The 19,253-nt window shown below is 35.0% G+C and overlaps 1 protein-coding gene across 1 annotated transcript in view; it reads left to right on the forward strand.

Annotated features, from left to right (window-relative positions):
* Positions 1-19,253, forward strand: part of CNTNAP2 (contactin associated protein-like 2) — a 1,033,702-nt gene that overhangs the window by 353,047 nt on the left and 661,402 nt on the right. Inside the window, exon 3 of the mRNA XM_017822277.1 lies at positions 4,203-4,396. Within this exon, the coding sequence (XP_017677766.1) occupies positions 4,203-4,396 (194 nt within the window). The remainder of the gene's footprint in view (positions 1-4,202; positions 4,397-19,253) is intronic.

The raw sequence follows: 19,253 nt of genomic DNA on the forward strand, positions 1-19,253 counted from the left end.
ATCTTGTAATGAAACTAATACTGCTTGTTAGCAACTGTCTTTATTTGGTAAAAAAAATCATAAAAAAAACCTTTTACAAGTTCTTAGCATTCTGAATATAGTTTTATGTCTTCTGAATAAGAAATCATACTGAATGCGTTTTTCAGCAGTTTGGTCAGTCTGAAGTAAGAGCAGATCATATGATTTTCTGTAGCTTATTTTGAAAATAAAGCTTTATGAAATCTTTCGTAGCCACCTTTTACCACAGGTATGCTCTGTCTGGCTTTACTGATTAAGATTTGTAGGTTTTTATGCACAGGAAAGTTTCTTGGATGCTTGGAAACATGTGGACCACATGCTCAGTGTTGACTTTACTGTCACTGAACTTGCAGTTCTCTATTAACAAAGGTTCACGTACAGTCAGTCTTCCTCAAGTTGGAATGAGTTGCCTTGTTTGTGATGTAGAGTGCTATATAATATAAATAAGAGTATCCAGTAGCTCTCTTGGTTAATCTCATTGAATCAATTATTTTGGCTGCTGAGTGGGTGAATATGTTTATTCATATCAAATTCTGGAATAGCATAAAAATAGGAAGTAGATATTGTCTGCAATTGATTTTATTGCACCTTTACTACCAAAAAACTCCATAAATGTTCCTTATCTTTTTAAGGAAAGTAAACTGAGTTATATAATCTGTTTAATATCTTTAAAACATTTTTTTTAGGTATAATCTATTTCTAATTTGTAGCTCACAATGATTTTATAATATACTGTAGCATCTGTCATTAAAAGGCAGTACATGAAATAAAGGGAGCATCATACAAAAAAATTTGTATCAAATGCCTTTTTTTTTCCATAATAAAAAGTACAAATAATGAATGTAATAAAATTCAGAATATAGCCTGTAACCATTAAAAATGAACTCTTTACACCAAGGTGTGAATAATAATACTGAATAGCAATTATTCCACAATTTTAATATGCCACTGCAGTTTCAGTACGACATCAAGCCCATTGAAAACTACTAATGTGCTGTCACTTGGTTGCTTCCTTAAAGATAATTCATTATTCTGTCATAATGTACTGGCCATAAAATTAAGTGTTTTTCAAAAATAATGCCATATTGTGGAAATCAAGTTTGATTTCCAAATTCATCACTCCTTTAAAAAGGCAAAATGTGTTAGATATATTATTTGTCAGTAAATCCTCTTTTCCCTGTCCAGTATCAAACCAACTTCTGCATCCCAATGAAGAAGCTGGGTTTTATTCAACAAAATATTAAATGATATGCAGAGCTGTATGTGCACATTTCTGGGAATGTGAGATTTTTGTACCTTCTTAGAGCAGCTGGAGACACAAATGTACTTAAATTCTTCTGATAAATTTGGGGTGTTTGCAAGATTTCACAGTGGGGAAATTTGTATACAATCCAATATTTTCATAACTTATTTAGAGTGTGCACCTGAAAAAAAAAATAAGGATCTCTGGACCACTAGAGGTTACATGTATCGCCAACAAAATGAACAAAGTAGTCACCTTCCTGAAATAGCACAGCTTGATGAATAAAAGGGGGAGAGGACACTTCTAATTGATACTCAGAGGTCGATTCTGGTGAATGGCTCAGGTCTGCCCTCCCATTTAGAGTGATCATCGTTCCCTTAACATGCTGATCTGCTAAGCAGCACATTTAGCTGTATTTCAGCAAGTTTCTCCTTTATCCTTTTGACTATTTGTTTATTTACTTACATGGAAAAGCCAGAGGGCAAATATGAAACTGAGATATGAGATAATATTGTTTGCTGCTCTTTGCAATATTGACTAAAAGTCTTGTTTCTCACTTATTAGAAATTGTTATAGGGCAGACTGTCTTGCAATACTAGTATTTCCATCTCCTGGCCTAGATGTGACTATTGTGTCATTTATCTCTAACTTTTGTTAAGCATTATGTGAAAAATGCTTTCTGCCTCTTCTGACATAAAAAACAAACAGCACCCACCCCAAAAAAACCAGCAACCTGAGAAAACAAATGTTAGCACTAATTTTTTCCAAACTTTTCAATGAATTTGTAGGAGAAGACTCTTTGAAACTTAGTTGTAATTTACAATGAATATGTTTATCAATTACAGAAGGCCAGTCTTGTCTCAGTAATAGGAATATACTAAATGAAGAAATTATATCCTATTATACTGAAATGTCTTTTCTTTTAAATATGCTTAACACAGTCTTCTGGTTTAATGTAAATCTCCTGCATAAATAAAATGTATAAAAAATGTAGCATCTATTTGAGCCTTCTTAAAACTACACTAGATCACCCTATTTCAACAATTGCATTGCTGAAGGAAATTTTATTGAGTGATTTATTAGCTTTGTCTTTCATAATAACTTTTTTAAATGCTCACATATGAACCTGATTTTTTTCTGTAGCCACCAAAATGGTTTTTACAAAGATAGCTTCTGTACAGGCACAGCTTCTTATTCTTTGTGTCCTATCAGCCTCTGTTATGTCAGTTGGATAGGGATGTTAGGATAGAGAGAGAAAACATCATCTCTGCTATAACAACAAGAACGTAGAGCTAACTGCTCCAAAATCCATGTATAGCAATTATAAAGGAGCTATTTTCTATTTTAATTTAACCATTCTCTGCAAAAATAGAGCTAGTTTGAATTTGGGAACATGAGGGAGTACTTTTTCCTGCAAGTGCTTTTCAGTAAGGGTGTTTGTGTGGTTTTGTTTGTTTGTTTTAAAAAGCGTTTAATGATTCCCTACAGCTGAAATATCCTGTTTATTTTGCTGGGTAGTGCAGGGAGAAAGCATCTGTTGTAAATCTTAAAAAAATTAACAAATTTGATGTCAATGGTGTAGTGCTGCTCTTTTAATTACAATGAAAGTCAACCTCTTATGACATCAGATCATTCTGTTGATATCACAACATTAAAATGTCCCATGACCTGCAAACATTAACACCTGTAGCAGCTGAATAATTTTTAGACTTGCCTATGACTGAAGCAATGCTGCCGCCTAATGATGGGAGTATACAAGATGCAGTATAGCAGAGAGTTTCTTGCTTGGCAAGCAGGCTAGATTTGTGACATCATTTGAAGCCTATAAGTGAAATTAAAAGCAACAAAAATTGGCCCATAGACTAGACGACATGATTTGATGTTGTGCCAGGACATTTCTTTGGTTCAAAGTTAAAAGCAAAAAAAAGACCCTGTAAATCACATCAAGTCTGTAAATTTTTTGTTTTCTGTGTATTTATGTCTGTATGGTCATAAAGAGAAGGATATTCCACTTTTTCTCTGTATTGATAGATGGATTGTTTATTATTTCATGTATTTCCTAATACTTATCATTGTAGTAAATATATCATTATAATATCTCTCTTAGAAATTTTATTATTCTTTGAAGAATCCTACTACAGTTTTCCCTTGAGTATTTTTATTTCAGAAGAATAAGAAATTGCATTAATGTCTCAATACTACTTTTATCTCTGCATCATTGGCCTTCTTTATTTAGAACAGTTTAATGTAGTCTAGTGGCTGAGAATATTGTTAATAGTATTACTGTCAAGTTAATTCATAGACCCATAAGGAGCAATAATACTTCTGTAAGGCATCTGCCAGTGTAATCTGTGACAGCTTGTACAACCAGCAGATCAAAACTTTATCCAGCTCTTCAGAACCTGTTCCTTTCCCAGTTTTTCTGGTAGATCTTTCATTTCGTGCAGTATAGTGAAACACAGGAAAGCATAAAGCTTGCTCTTATTTCCTCACGTTTTATCTATATTATCTCTTTAAATTGAAATGTTATTGAAAAGGCATACAAAATCCAACAATTGTTATTGATTTGTGCCAACTTACTCTGACAAAGGACTGCATGTCAAATTGGTCAACCCTTGAACAATTATTATTTGGCAAAACTTAACAAACTGTAATTAAGGCATTATAAAGGCATTGATTGTTTTGTAGGCATCCCTTTAAATCATTATAATTATATCAAAATATGATTAAGACAACAGAGTTAATGTACTTAAAGCCTGTGCTAATGATTGCTATGCATATTTTTAAAAATGGTTAATCATTTCTTTTATATATGTTCTAATTTTTTTGGTATTATATTCCTCTCAGCTGGGCTGCCTTCCAGTAATCAGCATCTTCACAATGAGTTCACTTCAAAGTGAATGTTTGAGATCTAAATCTCTCTTCTGTTTCAACTCAACAGGTGCAGGAGGTTGGTCTCCATCAGACAGTGATCATTACCAATGGCTACAGGTGGATTTTGGGAACCGGAAACAGATCAGTGCTATTGCAACTCAAGGCAGGTACAGCAGTTCTGACTGGGTCACTCAATATCGGATGCTCTATAGCGATACAGGGAGAAACTGGAAACCCTACCACCAAGATGGAAATATCTGGGTAAGTAATTGGAGTAAAATGGAAGCATATACTGTAATGATGTTGATTGACTGCGTTATTAGAAACTCTACACCTCATACAACTCTTCAGTATTGTTTTTATGAGAACAGAACAGAGCTTTGCTCAGAACACAGTGTTGCAGCTGCTGTCAAGAGGGCTATCCCCAAATTAGCAAAGCCGACTTTGACATGATAGTGTCTAGCAGAACAGGCAGATATGTTTTGGTTGTTGGTATTCCTCAGTGAGTCTCTTATGCTTTGCTTTTCTTTCTCTGCCTTTTCTTTTTACTAACTTCACAGAGTGAGACACAAAAGTGGTTTTGAAAATCCTACTGCTAAACATAACATTTTGGAAGGCAATTTCTTCTTTGTGTGTACATGTGTTGGGGAGCAATTTTATCATGTATGTATTGTTTTCCATATAGGTGCTACATGAAGGTGCTGGTTTGGGCTGGAATAGAGATAATTTTCTTCACAGTAGCTGGTGTGGGGCTATGTTCTGGATTCGTGCTGGGAACAGTGTTGATAATTCAGGGATGTTTTCCTTACTGCTGAGCAGCTCTAACACAGCCTGAAGGCCTTTTCTGCTTCTCACATCTCTCTGCCAGCAAGTAGGCTGGGGGTGCACAAGAAATTGGGAGCGGACACAGCCAGGACAGCTGACCCCAACTGACCACAGGGATATCCCATATCATATGGCATCATGCTCAGCATATAGTATTGGGGGAAGAACGAAAGGGGGAGGCTTGGATGAAATTTGTGTTCCCAAGCCACTGCTACACGTAATAGAGCTCTGCTTTCCTAGGGATGGCTGAACACCTGCCTGCCTGTGGGAAGTGGTGAATGAATTCCTTTATTGCTTTGCTTGTGCGTGTGGCTTTGCTTTATGTATGAAACTGTCTGTGTCACAACCCATGAGTTTTCTCACTTTTCCTATTCTTTTCACCATCTCACTGTGGGGGAGAGAGCAAGCAGCTGTGTGGTGTTTAGCTGTTGGCTGGGTTTAAACTACGACAAGGGATATTTATGCTATAATAATTTTAGGAAAAAGGATATAATTTGGTTTTGGTTTTTTACATTTTTCATGGATAAACTGCTAATTTCATTCTTGCTGAAAATGGTAGCCTTCCATTTTGTTGACAAAAAAATAATAGCTATTACCTAACATGCCTGTCCTCATAGCATTTCTTTCAGATGATATTCTTTTTCAAAAATATACTTTGAAAACAGTAAAATGCTATCATTCTTTCTGAAATCAAATTAAGTTGATTAGCCAATATGTAAAAGCAGACAAGATTTAACTTTGTGATATTTTAGAGTCACTTTTTTGTTAGGTGCTTCTTTTATTAAGGTCTGTTATTAAAAATGAGTGTCAAATATAGAGCATAAGGTGAATGATTTTATCTGTATAAGAGAAACTCAGTTAATATGTGGAGTACATAGAGGCAGTCATTTTTTTATTACAGTATTGATTTATTGAAAAAACCTCCTCTGTGTGCCAGATAGGATTCTGAAAAAGGGAGAATTTAAAGCTGGGGAGATAGACAACATTGAAAGAAAACATTGGATGCTGCTTTAGATTCTGTAGAACTTGGTGGTATGAGGGTAAGGGAGAATTTGTTCTTAAGGTTTATAAATAGAAAAAGTTTCTCTTTTGAGGCCACTTAGGTATATAAAAATACTTACAGCATTTAGTGTTTCTCTTATCTTAAATGTATAAAAGCTTCAGCGACTACTAATTGAAACGACCAAGAATGAGAGAGGGCTATGCAGCTGACTGAGTGAATGATATATAAAGCAGAACAGTTGGGCTGAGGAAAAAATCTGTTCTTAATACATTGAAGGCAAAATCTTTCAGTGACATGTAGTTCAGTTGATTTAGTCACATCTGTGATTGCTTGTTTCCAAAGTGAACCAACTCTCTGAGTGAGAGCTTTGTAGCGTCTTTATTCTTATATCATCACTTCATATATTCGTATATATGACAGTTTCTTCATGAAAGAATATTTCCTTTTTGCCTCCTTATTGGCAATTACATATTTTTGGTGGATTCCGGGGGCAAATTGCCAGTGTGTTATTGACCATTGACATCACATGCAAAAGTGTGTGATGAGCCATGCAGGTCTGCTGCTTCTATTTGGAATGTTAAATCTTTGGGATATACTCTAGCAAGCTGTTTGTGGCAGTACTGCCATTGTTCATGTCCTGAAATTTTTACCCAATACTAGAAAAGTAGTTTTAAAAAAAAAAAGTGTTTACCAGCTTTCTTTTTTAAGAATAAAGGTGAACTATTAGCAAAAACCCCAAACAAACAAACAAACAAACAAAGTTGACTCTACTCCTAACTTGCCTAAAACAGTATTTTTTCAGTGGTTAAGTGATGCCTAAGCTTTGGTTTAATATTGGAAACACTGTGTTTATTAGTTATTAGTAAATATTAAACTTAATAAATTCCCAAGATACAGGAGGTGCCTGAGCATGGAGAAATTTTGTTGTACTATTGTAGTAGTAGTGTTAGAAGGAGACAGGCTTCCTTGATGTAAAAATGGGATAGTGCAGAGTTTCCCATCTCATCTTCCTCTTTGTGTCAACTTGTACAAGAAATTAAAAGCAGCAAAAACTGTGAAGGACAGATCTGATGATATAAGCCAAGCATCCATCATTGGCAGTTTAAACTCATACAGTCAGATTCTTCCTGACTGAAATGACTGTCGTGATCTTAAAAATCTCACGTGATTCTGGTGGCCTTGGAAATCCTTCTGAAAAGAATTTATTCTTTTCCTTTGGATTTGAACCTTTTTAAAAAAATTATCCACGTGAGAAATATGCTACGTAGCCTTTGTTTACTCTCCCCCTTTCATCATTCCTGTGCTTGAGTGTCATGGTTTTCTGACAACTGTAAATTTAAAACTAAAGGCAAAAGCAAAGAAAAAGAGGAACAGAGAAGTGCAGAGTTCAACAATATTTAATACTAAAGTAGTTATGATAGCAAATGACACAGAGGACAAATATGGGGGGGAGGAAATAAAAATAAAGCTAATTAGATGAATTGGAGAGAGAGAGCAAAGGAGAAATAATCTGCAATAAAGATCTAGTTAGGAAAAAATATTGCAATCTGCATAAAAGGCTGAAGTGAACCCCTTCAGTATGCGTTAGGCTGGGAGGAAAAGAAGTTCTATAATTACCTCTTAAGTAGGAGAGAAATCAAAAAGGCTGTTGGGAAGTCTGTGATGGGGAAAGTGCTTTCAAGGTGAATTTAGAGTAAGCTTCCCAGTGAAATAGATTTTCTGACCCCACCCCTCCTGGGCTTTTGGATATTTTCAATTTTCATGAATTTTAATAAGATGAGTGAATGTGGCCTCTTTCTATAAAATGCCTAGCAACTAGAGAATTTTGATCACCTCTCCTACCTCCACTCTTGTAGTCTGAGATTTTAATTTTGATGGGTCATGAGATTTCCCTTCATATGTCAATCCACTGGGGCATTTTATGTACACAATATATCTTTGTTTTGGAATAGATGCTCATTTGGTTTCTACATCACTGCTATCTGTCTATTTGCCTAATAAATACATAGCAGAAATTATTCTACATATTATATTGTTTCTATTTTCTAACTCAGATATAGATGATGTAAATGTTTCACACTAAGCATAATGCAAATATGCCCTATAGGTGTAGTAAGAAAATGATGACATTAAGACTCAAATTATACTCATTAGTGGCAGAGCATGAGCACCTCTAAGATTGAAGCCTTTCCTAAAGGAAATTGGAAGATCCTTGCTAGAATTGAAGAGGTCCTATGAGGTATCATCTTTGAAAATTTGATTACTTTAGTAGAACTTGTTATCACCTCTCATCTATCTCATCATCTTATTCTTGAGGATATCAAAGTCAGGGTGATGAAGGAAAAAGTGTTATGGTAATTATGAGTTTAAAAATAATACTGATAGGAAAGGTGGAGTTCAGTTTCTCTGTACATGACCTCCAAATTATATTCTGTACTTGACCCTTGTCTTCAACCTCTGTGAATTTCAGTGGAGTTGCAAAGATTTAAATGAAAGCTTGATTTCTTGATTAGAGAAAATCTAGACCTGGACCAAATGGCTGCTGCGTCAGTTGAAAGCAATAATGTATTTCTGATTTTTTTTTATTTTTCTTTCAGTTTTAATTAAACTTAGAGTATATTATGCATAACATCTACGTTTTTATTATTTTCATTACTGAAAAGATATTAAGTGATTACATAGGTTTTACTATGAATAATGAATTTTGGAAAGGAATGTAAATTATCTACTGGCTTTAAACCATTTTTTTTAGGTGAAATAATCAGGAATCCAATGAGTTAGGTGTAAAATGAATTTTGCATTTATCTGGGCACTGGGCAACAACTTACTATTTGATCAATACATTCTCTTAATTTACACAAAGAGAATTTACATGGTTCTCCCTTGGTATTGAAGGAGGGACGTTGGTACAGCACAGAGTATTCAGCTTGGATGGGAAAAACAAGCATGCAGCATTTCACAGTATTGTGCTGTAGTATTGAGCCAAAACTCATTGTGAAAGGAAGCACAAGTGAGTTGGATAATTAACTATTTCAAGCGGTGTGAGATTTCAGATGTTTAATACTCGTGGGTGCCTTTGGAAATACCAACCATCAGACAGGCCTAAAGCAACATTTAATGACTCGGTAGATATAAGACAGTCATATGCAGCTCTACCTAGCTGAAATTACGCGGGAGCCATCTGCTCAGAATTTCTGTTCACCCTGACATGCTATTTCTGGTTGGATTATTCAGAGAAAACGTTGCAAACCTTACTGCATTCCCAAGCACCTTCTACCTGCTCTACAGAGCAACATTTATAGCTACCCAAGGACTTAGTGCATATATCTTAGGGTACAATGATTTGTGTATAGCAACTACAAGTGAAGAAGAAGAATTCTAGCATACACCCACTCTGTTAGGACGTGCAAGAATTATTTGCTTTGTGAAAACTGTCACTGCTTTTTCCTCAAGAAGCAACTTACTTCCATGGCCCTAAACTAAATATTAATGGAATATGAAATAGTTCTTGAGTGTGATATTTAACTCTGTTTTCGTTTTTTTGTGGTTACTCCAAAGTGAAAACTTACTGCTAGATTAAAGGGCTTATGGGGCTTGATCTTTTTGTCTTTTTTTTTCTTAACTTCTTCTATTGAATTACATTATCTTATTAAAACAAATTAGGTTATGACATTATACTGATTTGTAGTTATGGGAATATTTAAAAATATTAATGTGATTTAAAAATATATAATATGATTAGAATGATCTATGACCTGCCATTTCTTGTTGCTGAGCTGCTACTAAAATATCACATGTTCTGCAGACCTATTTAAACATGACAAAGTGGTTTGATGTATTAACCAATGCAAAAGTTTTAGCTAGTGTTTACAGTAAGGCCTTTAGACTTTGGGGAATTTTGTTTTCTATCTTAAGAATTCCCTGACCTGTCTTGTCTGGATGGATTTTTATCTAGTATCTTGCTGTCTCCTTAGCAATGGCTGCAAGGTGACTGGTGTCATATTTACTGGCTGCTCTTAATTCTCCAGGCAATTTATTACTGAAACACCTCTTTTATTTTTTTTTTTTACTTTAGCTTTCCTTCCATGTTGAGAGGGGAAAAAAAAATCTCACTTTTCTCCTGGAATCTGCTGTGTGCCTTTTATTAACTTCATTATGCTTTAGCTTGCCTGAATGTTATGTCTCCAAGCCCCTGTCTCCCATACCTTTATCTTAAAAGATTGTTCCATTCCCTTGCAACAGCCAATATCACCTTAATGGGTGTATTGAGCAAAAGAGGCATTGTAACTCCCACTGAAGTCAGTAGGTCTCAGCACCTAATGGACATTGCTAACCTACACATTGAGCCCTATGACTGAAAAGGGTATGGATACAGAAAAATATTACTTTTTCTGTAGTGAGGCTAAACTCACTTATAGATCTAATGTAACCGTCTCCACTAGGATGTCAAAAATATAATAAAGTGTTGATAGGACACATTTAGAAATTCAGGCAGTTGCTGAAAAGGAATTTTTAGAAACCCTGAAGAAAAGAATGTTACAGATAAACATCAGTGCTATCCTGATGAAGCCTGTTTCCTAATCTACTCTTCTCCATGTGGAATCTGTTAAGAGAAACTGTGTAGATTTTTAATGCATTTAGAGAAACACACTTGGGGTTATCTGAAATATCAGGGCAAAATATATCTATGCTGAATGCTGTCACAGCCACAGACTGCATTTATATTAAAATGTTAGAAGATCTGATAGCCTTTTAAATGTTGGAATACTAAGATCAACACCAAACTGTGCCAAACAGTAATGTTACTTTAAAATACTGACTTTTCTGAAAAACAAAAATAGATACTTACTGGTCTCTAATTAATAATTTATTTTACATGTGAAGCTATATCCTGACTATAAGACCTTCTAAGCATATTTTTCTTTAAATCCTTAAAATTGTATATTTTGTGCAGGAAGAAAGATCTTTTATGCTATTTTTAGCAGAAGCAGGAGTTCATGAGTTTGCTTATACCTTTAAATAACATTTTTAAGGGAAAATAAGCTGACATTTAGAAATTAATTTGATCAGATGGAAAGTTATTATTATTTTCAATGTAAGCTGCTACTCCTGTTATTGAGAGAAAGATTCTATAGTTGTATTAGGCTATCTCCAGAGACACAAGCAGAACTATTTTAATCTATCACAGAATATATCAAGCAGATAGAAGACAAAATTCCTCCTGGTGTGGTGGCCGGCAGTGTCTGAACCCTCCCTTGATTCTGTGCAAACAATTATAAAAATATAATAAAAATTGGGATAACAGAGGTTTGCAATGTAGTCTGCTAGAACAGTAAAGTATTATTTTCTAATCTATTGGTTTTAGCCTGAGGACTACTTATCTGTTTATACTAAACCATCAAATTTTAAACACAGATGTCTAAAGGCAGTCACCTAAATACATTCTTTAGCTCTGAGATGGCTTGGTTTTCAAATACCTTAGAGTGTCATCATCCCTCAATGAATACAATGCACAGGTCCTCAAGCCAACCCAAAAGATTACATTGTGTACTTAATCAGCTCAGCTCTGACAATAATCATAGTCGTGGTTTCATGGCATCATATCTAGGCTAACAAATCCTGTAAGGCATTTTTTGTAGCTCACGCTTAGCACCAAAACCCCACTAGCTGCTGCATTAGACTTGCATTAACAGTAATGCTTCTAATTCTCAGCTGGTATATACAGAGCTGGGTGCATCAATAGCCTCTTAAAACTCCTAGCATAGTTATCTAGATTGCTCTTAATCTCTTCTAGGAAGCTGAACTCATGGTTAGATGATAGAACCAGGGGTGAATTTTCAAAGTTTTTCAATTTTTACAGGTTCTCTATTAAAACATGTTTGAATGTCTAGATTGAGTCTACTGAATGTGACTAAGTAAAATGGACTGTGGCTATTTCCTTGCTGCTTGTCAACCTTCCTGTTTGGCTACCATGTAGAGTATATCAAGTAATTTTTGTCACTCTTAGAATAACAGAAGGGCAGCATATGACCAAAAATCTGCTTTAGGACACTTCTATTGTTGACAGACATTGATTTTTAATTTTTATCATATATTGGATAAAAAGTCAGTCTAGAGTAGTGTAGCTAATGTTTCATTTGATAAAAGTATGGTTAGAAATAAAAGTTCTAATGATCTCCACAGATGTAAAAAAAATCCAAACAAGTCATGATAAATATATTTGACATGCCTTAAGTTAAATTAGAAAATGTAATGTTACAAATAATGAGTCTTGCTATTTCCTTAGTCATTAGGCTGTACTATGTTAAAATACTTCTGCAATGCATTTAACATACATAATATGTTTAACGAGACCAAGTGCAAGGTGCTGCACCTGGGGCAATCCCCAGTATCAATACAAGCTGGGGGATGAACACATTGAGAACAGCCCTGGTGGGAAGGACTTGGGGGTGCTGGTAGATGAGAAGCTGGATATGAGCCAGCAACGTGCACTTGCAGCCCAAAAAGCCAAATGTGTCCTGGGCTGCATCCAAAGCAGCAGGGCCAGGAAGTCGAGGGAGGTGATTCTGCCCCTCTACTCCACTCTGGTGACACCCTACCTGAAGTGCTGCATCCAGATCTGAGGTCCCAAGCACTAGAAGGACATCAGCCTGTTGGAGCTAGTCCAGAGGGATGGAGCAGCTCTCCTATGAGGAAAGTCTATGATAATTGTGTTTGTTCAACCTGGAAAAGAGAAAGCTTCATGGTGACCTAATTGCAGTCTTCCAGTACAAGAAGGGAGCCCACAAGAAAGACGGAGAAGGACTTTTTCCAAGGGAATGTAGTGATAGGACAAGAGGGAACAGCTTTAAACTGAGAGTAGGTTTAGATTAAATACGAGGAAAAAACTCTTTACTATGAGGCACAGGTTGCCCAGAGAAGTTGTGAATGCCCCATCTCTGGAAATGTTTAAGGCCAGGATGGATGGAGCTCTGAGCAACCTGATCTAGTAGAAGGTCCACAGCAAGAGGGTTGGAACTTGGTCTCTAAGGTCCCTTCCAACCGAAACCATTCTATGATTCTGTGAATACACTTCTATATATAGCTGTCTGTAGCAGTGTCAAAAATCTGATCTCAACCAATCTCAACCTATGACACAAGGAATTCCTTAGTTCCTTTCTAGCTTTTTCCCCTTGAAACTCTAGCACAGGTTGCCCAAAGAAGTTGTGAGGGAGCTGGGCCAAACAATCTGAAGTTCTTTATAGGCTTTTTCACACTGGGTGATGTCTGAGATTTCCCCAAACTCCTAGCTCTTGAAACGAAGAGACAGATCAACCCTAATATATTCTGTGCTTTGATACATGTGGCTTTTGTTTCTATTTGTAATTTACAGCTGCCTTCAGTTTCTATAGTGCGATGTATTATAGAAAATCCTTAAATATTAGGAAACTTCAGATATTAGTTCTAACTTCATGGCAAAACCCATCCATAGCACCAGTAACCTACATTTTCCTTTAAATAGTGCATTTGAAAAGTGCTTTAAGCTCTGATCCATTGAACAGTCCCATGTCTAACTTAAAACGTTGAAATTAAATAATAAAACTAAATGTTTAAAATTGATTATACGTGGCCAGAGACTGTCTCCAGGTGTGTTAGTACAACACTTAGAAAAAAAGAAGCTATGGTCTTAATGAAATTCTTTGTGCAGTAGCATACTACAGGTAATAAAAACTTTAGTTAAATGTTAGGCAGGTGTAAAACAGGATTTTTTTCTCAGCTTTCTTGTGCTTGGCCCTGACAAAAATGAAACTGTGCACAAAGCTGTGGTCCCTCATCTGGGTGCTTATTTGATGGATTTTTAAAAAGAGTTTGATATTTCCTTAATTATTTACTTTTCTTAATGAATTAATTATTCATTAAGTATTGATTAATTAAACAGAAAGGTACTACTTTCAGGAGAACTCTTAAGGTGAGGCAAATACTAAAATCCTTACACTGGGAAATGGTCATAGACAGCACTTTATTTTTCTCTACAATATGCTTTTTGAATAGTCTATCAAGATTTGTCTTTGGCAGAATAGATGGCTTTGTGCTAATGAAAGATGTGGTTGTGGCAACTCTGATCAATCAAAATCATTTTGCTGTATTACTTCTGTTGCCTGCAAGATGTGGTATGAACAAAGCACAGCTTGTAAAAGGTTGTTTCCCGTTTGCCTCTTGGCTCATTAGGTATTAACTTCCCAGTGAAAATAAGCTTAACTACCTGGGAGCAAGTAATGGTTGAGTCAACAGACATTCACTTCAGTGTAAATTTTTGGGCTTGTACATCTATGGAATTGTACCTTTTAGCCTCTAGTTCTCCTTGGAGAGTTGGTACTTACTGACTGGGGAGACTGAGATTTACAATAAAGAAAAGGTGAGATAATGAACCGTGGAAGGCTGACAATTTAAGACCAAGTGCCTGACTTCAAAATCATGCAGTTGCTCAAGTAAGATTACAAAAAAGTATTTACGTCACAAATAGATGTGGTTTGAAGCCCCTTTAATGCTAGAAAGTGGACTCCTTCCTTTACGAAAATCAGTTTCCATTCTTTTCCCTGGAATTGAAAAATAAAATTTAAAAAAAATATATATAGAAAGAAGAAAAACTCCACATTTCTTTAGCAGTATACAAACTCTGATCGGCTTGAGAGAAGAAATGCATTTTAAGGGGAAATTGGACAATGCTGCTGCTGATGCACTGCATGCCTGTGGCTGTATAGATAACTTCAGCTTGAGGGTTCTTAGTCTGACACCTTTCACAAGCGGTAAATTCACATTAAAAATATGAAAAAGTTAGACTCGGGCCAAGAAGACTCCCATATGCTATTTGTTAAATTTTCTTCTTGCTTTTTATTTTTTTTAATATCCTCAAACTCCTTAATATAGTTAAAAAATAATACATTGCTTAATTGATGCAGATTATTTACCCAGAAAGGTATATACAGAAGCCCTTAACTTTTAGCTGGAACTTAATTCTTTTCAGGTTCAATAGAAAGCATGAGTAAAGTAAATATGTGCTTAACACTTTCCTGAAAAGTGTTATTTTTGTATCATCATACAAATTGAGCTCTTGATGGTATTTGCATAAATTGTTTTTGTATAACGGAATTTGCTAAAAATAGTTCCTCTTTTAGGTATGATAATATTTCTCACTACCTGTTATAGTGTGTGTGTTTATGTACATAGATTCTGAGTTAATCTTTACTAAAATATGTTTTAGTAATGTGAATAAAAATAACAAAAATAAAAAATAAACTACATAAGTTTCTGAATTGCAATACATCAATGTTAGATACAACAAACATGTTCAAAGGAAGCATTACTGTGGATTAACAGCACCGTAATTCTAATTTCTTGTAGACAAATAGGGGAAAACTTGCTTTAATTTGTTTCCAGTCTCTCAAATGTGTCCATCGCATTGCTTTTATGTACATAAATTTAACTAAGTTGACATCATAGTAACTTGCAAAGCTATAATAGGATGTTTATTTGTGCAATTACAGGCAAAACTTGTTCATACTGATCTTTAAATCCTGATGTGGAACCATTCCTCCCAATGCTGCTTGACTTCAGCACAAAATACCAAGACAGAGGAATAAGTCTTGGCTACTATAGCAATAAAGTCTTGTCCTAACTGTAGTATAAAGTAGTTTGAGTAGGCTGGGTGATACCAATTATGACCAGCAAAAAAAGCTAATTTTTCTTTTTAAATATTTAACGCAAAAGTCACTGGCCATTCTGGATGCTAGGTGGTGTTAAATGCTAGTTTTAAGTAGCATGTTTTCCAGTATGCTTAGCTAAAGTTAAAGAAGTGCTTGATGAACATTTGTCTGTGCATTCATCCTAATGAGACTATCCAGAGGAAGAAGTTCTTTCTGTTTGGAGGACTAGCTGCACTGTCAAAATGTTAGGAAGCAAAAGTGTCAAAATCATTGTTTTGCAAACTGTTTTTTCAGAGTATTATTCTGAATTTGCCTTGCAAAATCAGCAATCAAAATTCTCCATAAAGCAAACTGTAAGGTATAAAATGTTTCTTACTCTCAGGTGCAGTCGCTGAAAATATTAGAAGAAAGCTTGTACAATGAATCACTATTATCCTGAAATTTGTTTATTTTCTTGCTTAGATCAAAAACTAAGTAGACATTAGGAGGAAGCCACTTAAAAAAATAGAAAAGAATATACTTCTAGAAAGAATAACACACAAACTCCTTTCCAGATCCAGCCAATTGCATGTACTGAATAATTTGCAAGGCAATGTTCTTTTAAGCTTAAAAACATTGAAAGTGATTGAGAAGGGGATGAAGAGGAAAAATATTCTCTTCAGCTCATCCCTTATTTGGCCTTAGTTATTTCATTCTTTTGAAATATTTAGAAGAATGAGATCAGACTCTGATGTGTGACTTTGTTCCCTACACTTTGTTACGGTATTTAGATTCTGAGTTATGAAAAAAGTTGATGTCAGCTGAGGATAGATTTAGTCTTTTTAAAAAGAAACTTTTCAGCTTTATTGGCCCATGTCATAGATTTACTGGAAACTGAGTACAGTTTTGTGCACATACTTTTCCTATTCTCGTCAAGACAGCTTCCTTAATTCATGATAGATTTTACCTAAGTGCCAGAGAGACAGACCAAAGTGCCAGAGAGAAAAAGGGTGAAGAGGAGTTTGTTGGACAAACACACTCAAGATGTGCCTCTTTAAAGCTATAAAGAGTTCATATTTATAAATCAAGTAAGTAGTCCCAGTGCCTGAAGAAATAAGGCAAAACTGCTGACATGGCACTGTTGTTAAGTTTTTGTAGCGAAAATGAGTTCAAATGCAATTGGGAGTGACTGTAACACAGACTTAAGGCTTTTGAGACTTAAAGATTATGGTTACATTCCACTCAGACAATTTTTTTAGATATAGAAAGGATGGGGCAGAGGTTCTGCAGGAGAGGTAAGGGACTAGGTTAATATTTAGCTAACACTGAAATAGTAAAGACAGAGATTAAATTCTCACAGTGTATTAGGGGAAAAAGAAAACATATCAACATTGTACCATATTAGGCAACAAGACTGTGAGAATTCTGCAGATATTAAATAGCTAAAACTTTACTATGTGCAGTATTAAAAAAAAACAAACACAAAAATGAAATATATTGTTTAAGGGGAGAGGAGACAACCCTGTCAGCCTCAAGTGTTTAATCAGTAGAAATAAGCCAGGAAAGAAAGAATTCCTGGTGCATGAGAACAGCTGCTAAAAACAGACCTCAAGCTGAACTCTTGTAAGAGCTTTTTGGCATGTCCGTACTGTCTGTGTCATTTTAAAAAAAAATAAAAAAAAATACCTGAAGATAAAATAGATCAATAACAAGTGTTTGTTTTTTACTATCTTACTAGGCAACCTATTGATTAGATCTTTTCCCTATATTTCATTCAAGTGTGTGGCTAGTGGAGCGCTTTTATTATTGCCTTTGTTGTTTAGCATGAAGTTACTGACAGATATGTTAGTTTGAACTGCCTTCAGATTTATTATTCTATCATTATTTTCAAGGTTAGGTTGATAGAAAACTATTAAATACTGCTCCCTTCACTTATGAAGACCCAAAGGTTGTTTATTCTTTCTCTGAGAGGAATGAGTCAAAATAAACTCCTCTAGCTGGTGGTAGCTCCAGCCTAGAGATATTCTGTCACTTCAGAATAGAATTTGAACACCAAGAGCTCTATAATAAGGACTCTGCCTAGACATGACATAGTGATAAAACAAAGTCTCTGTCACTTTTCAGGACTTGTGTATCATAATTTATCCTGATATAGATTGCCACTAGAAGTGCTAGAATCCTGTTTATGTTATAGATAGATTTGCAATATAAAGGTGGCTTTTGTGTTTGTTTTAGGATTTCTTGAGAAGATAGAGGCTTTCTAGCTCTCACACGTATAACATCTTTCCCATCTCTAGACTGCCTGATATGTGTAAGGAATATTTTGGGAGTGAAAGAAGAGATGAATACATAACCTGCTTATGCTTAGCATCTTTGGTTTTCTTATTAAAACTGGTGATTTAACATATCTGTTGTAAATCCTTTGACATACTATGCATTGGAGAGGAAGAAGTTCTTTTTATATAGTGGTGAATACTCCCTTCCTCCCCATCAGAACTATAGCTGTAAAAGTTGTAAAATTCAAAAATTATTGATTTAAACATATTTAAGTAAATACTGTTGTCACAGTATGAAGGTTGAAAGCCATAGTCTTTGAAATCAGATTTAAAGACTAAATAATTTCTGAATAAGGAATATAGTCGTTAATATTGTAGTTAAAGTACACAATTTCTATTTATCTGAGGACTGCAAATTCTATACAATGGCTTTACTGAAAAACTACTTATGTATATGTATATACAAAATATAGTGAATGTAAAAAGCCGAAGAGATGCATAAGATAAAGGAACAACAAATTTCTATCCTATTAGTAACTCATAAAAACATGTCATTGAACTCAAAGCAACTGGTTAAAGTCAATCAGCCTACTGATAAAGGTAATAAAAAGTGATTTTTTCCACAACTTGTATTGCCACTTTAAAGTACAACACTAAAAGAACTTTTTGTGTCAACATAGATTCACTCCCTGGAAGCATAAGAGCCATCAGAGCATTAGTAGGCAAATTGCTGTCTCTGAAGAGATGCTTAAGAGGAAAGCATGACTTCCTCTTCTGAACAACAACTGACCCTATGCCTGACCTACCAAGGGAAGATAAAACTGTCAGAGGCAAACAAAGCTGACTGCTTATTTTTGATCAAGACATCTGCATAATGACATCCTTTTTCCTTATTTGGTAATATTTAATCTCTACATTGTTTAGTTTGGTTTAGCATTTTGGTTTGTTTTCTTAGGTGGTGTTTTTGCACACACTACAGCCACAATCTCATATCAATAAAATTTGCTCTTGATCTTTCCCCTGATTTGATTCCAAAACCAAATTCTGTTGGGTGCAACATGCCTAAGTATACTGTAATGAATTCAGTTTGCTGCCAACATTATTTTCTTGTGGCAATTTTCATTGACTTTTCTCAGTGTTTTTGGTATTCTGTCTGCTTCAAAAGTGAAGAGAGCCTTCACTTAGTTTGTAGGTTTTTTTGACTCCCCAGAAGTCTTTAAGAACGCCTTTTTTTACAGGGAAAGTGACATACAAAGAAGGTGAATTCAGAAATCATGAGCAATTTTGTTCCAATGTTTTGGTTTTCCTGGCCTGAATACAAGGGAACATTTCTACTTTTTTTTTTTTTTTTT

Source organism: Lepidothrix coronata, unplaced genomic scaffold (assembly GCF_001604755.1).
Source record: "Lepidothrix coronata isolate B3197 unplaced genomic scaffold, Lepidothrix_coronata-1.0 Scaffold3, whole genome shotgun sequence".
NCBI classification, from domain to species: domain Eukaryota; kingdom Metazoa; phylum Chordata; class Aves; order Passeriformes; family Pipridae; genus Lepidothrix; species Lepidothrix coronata.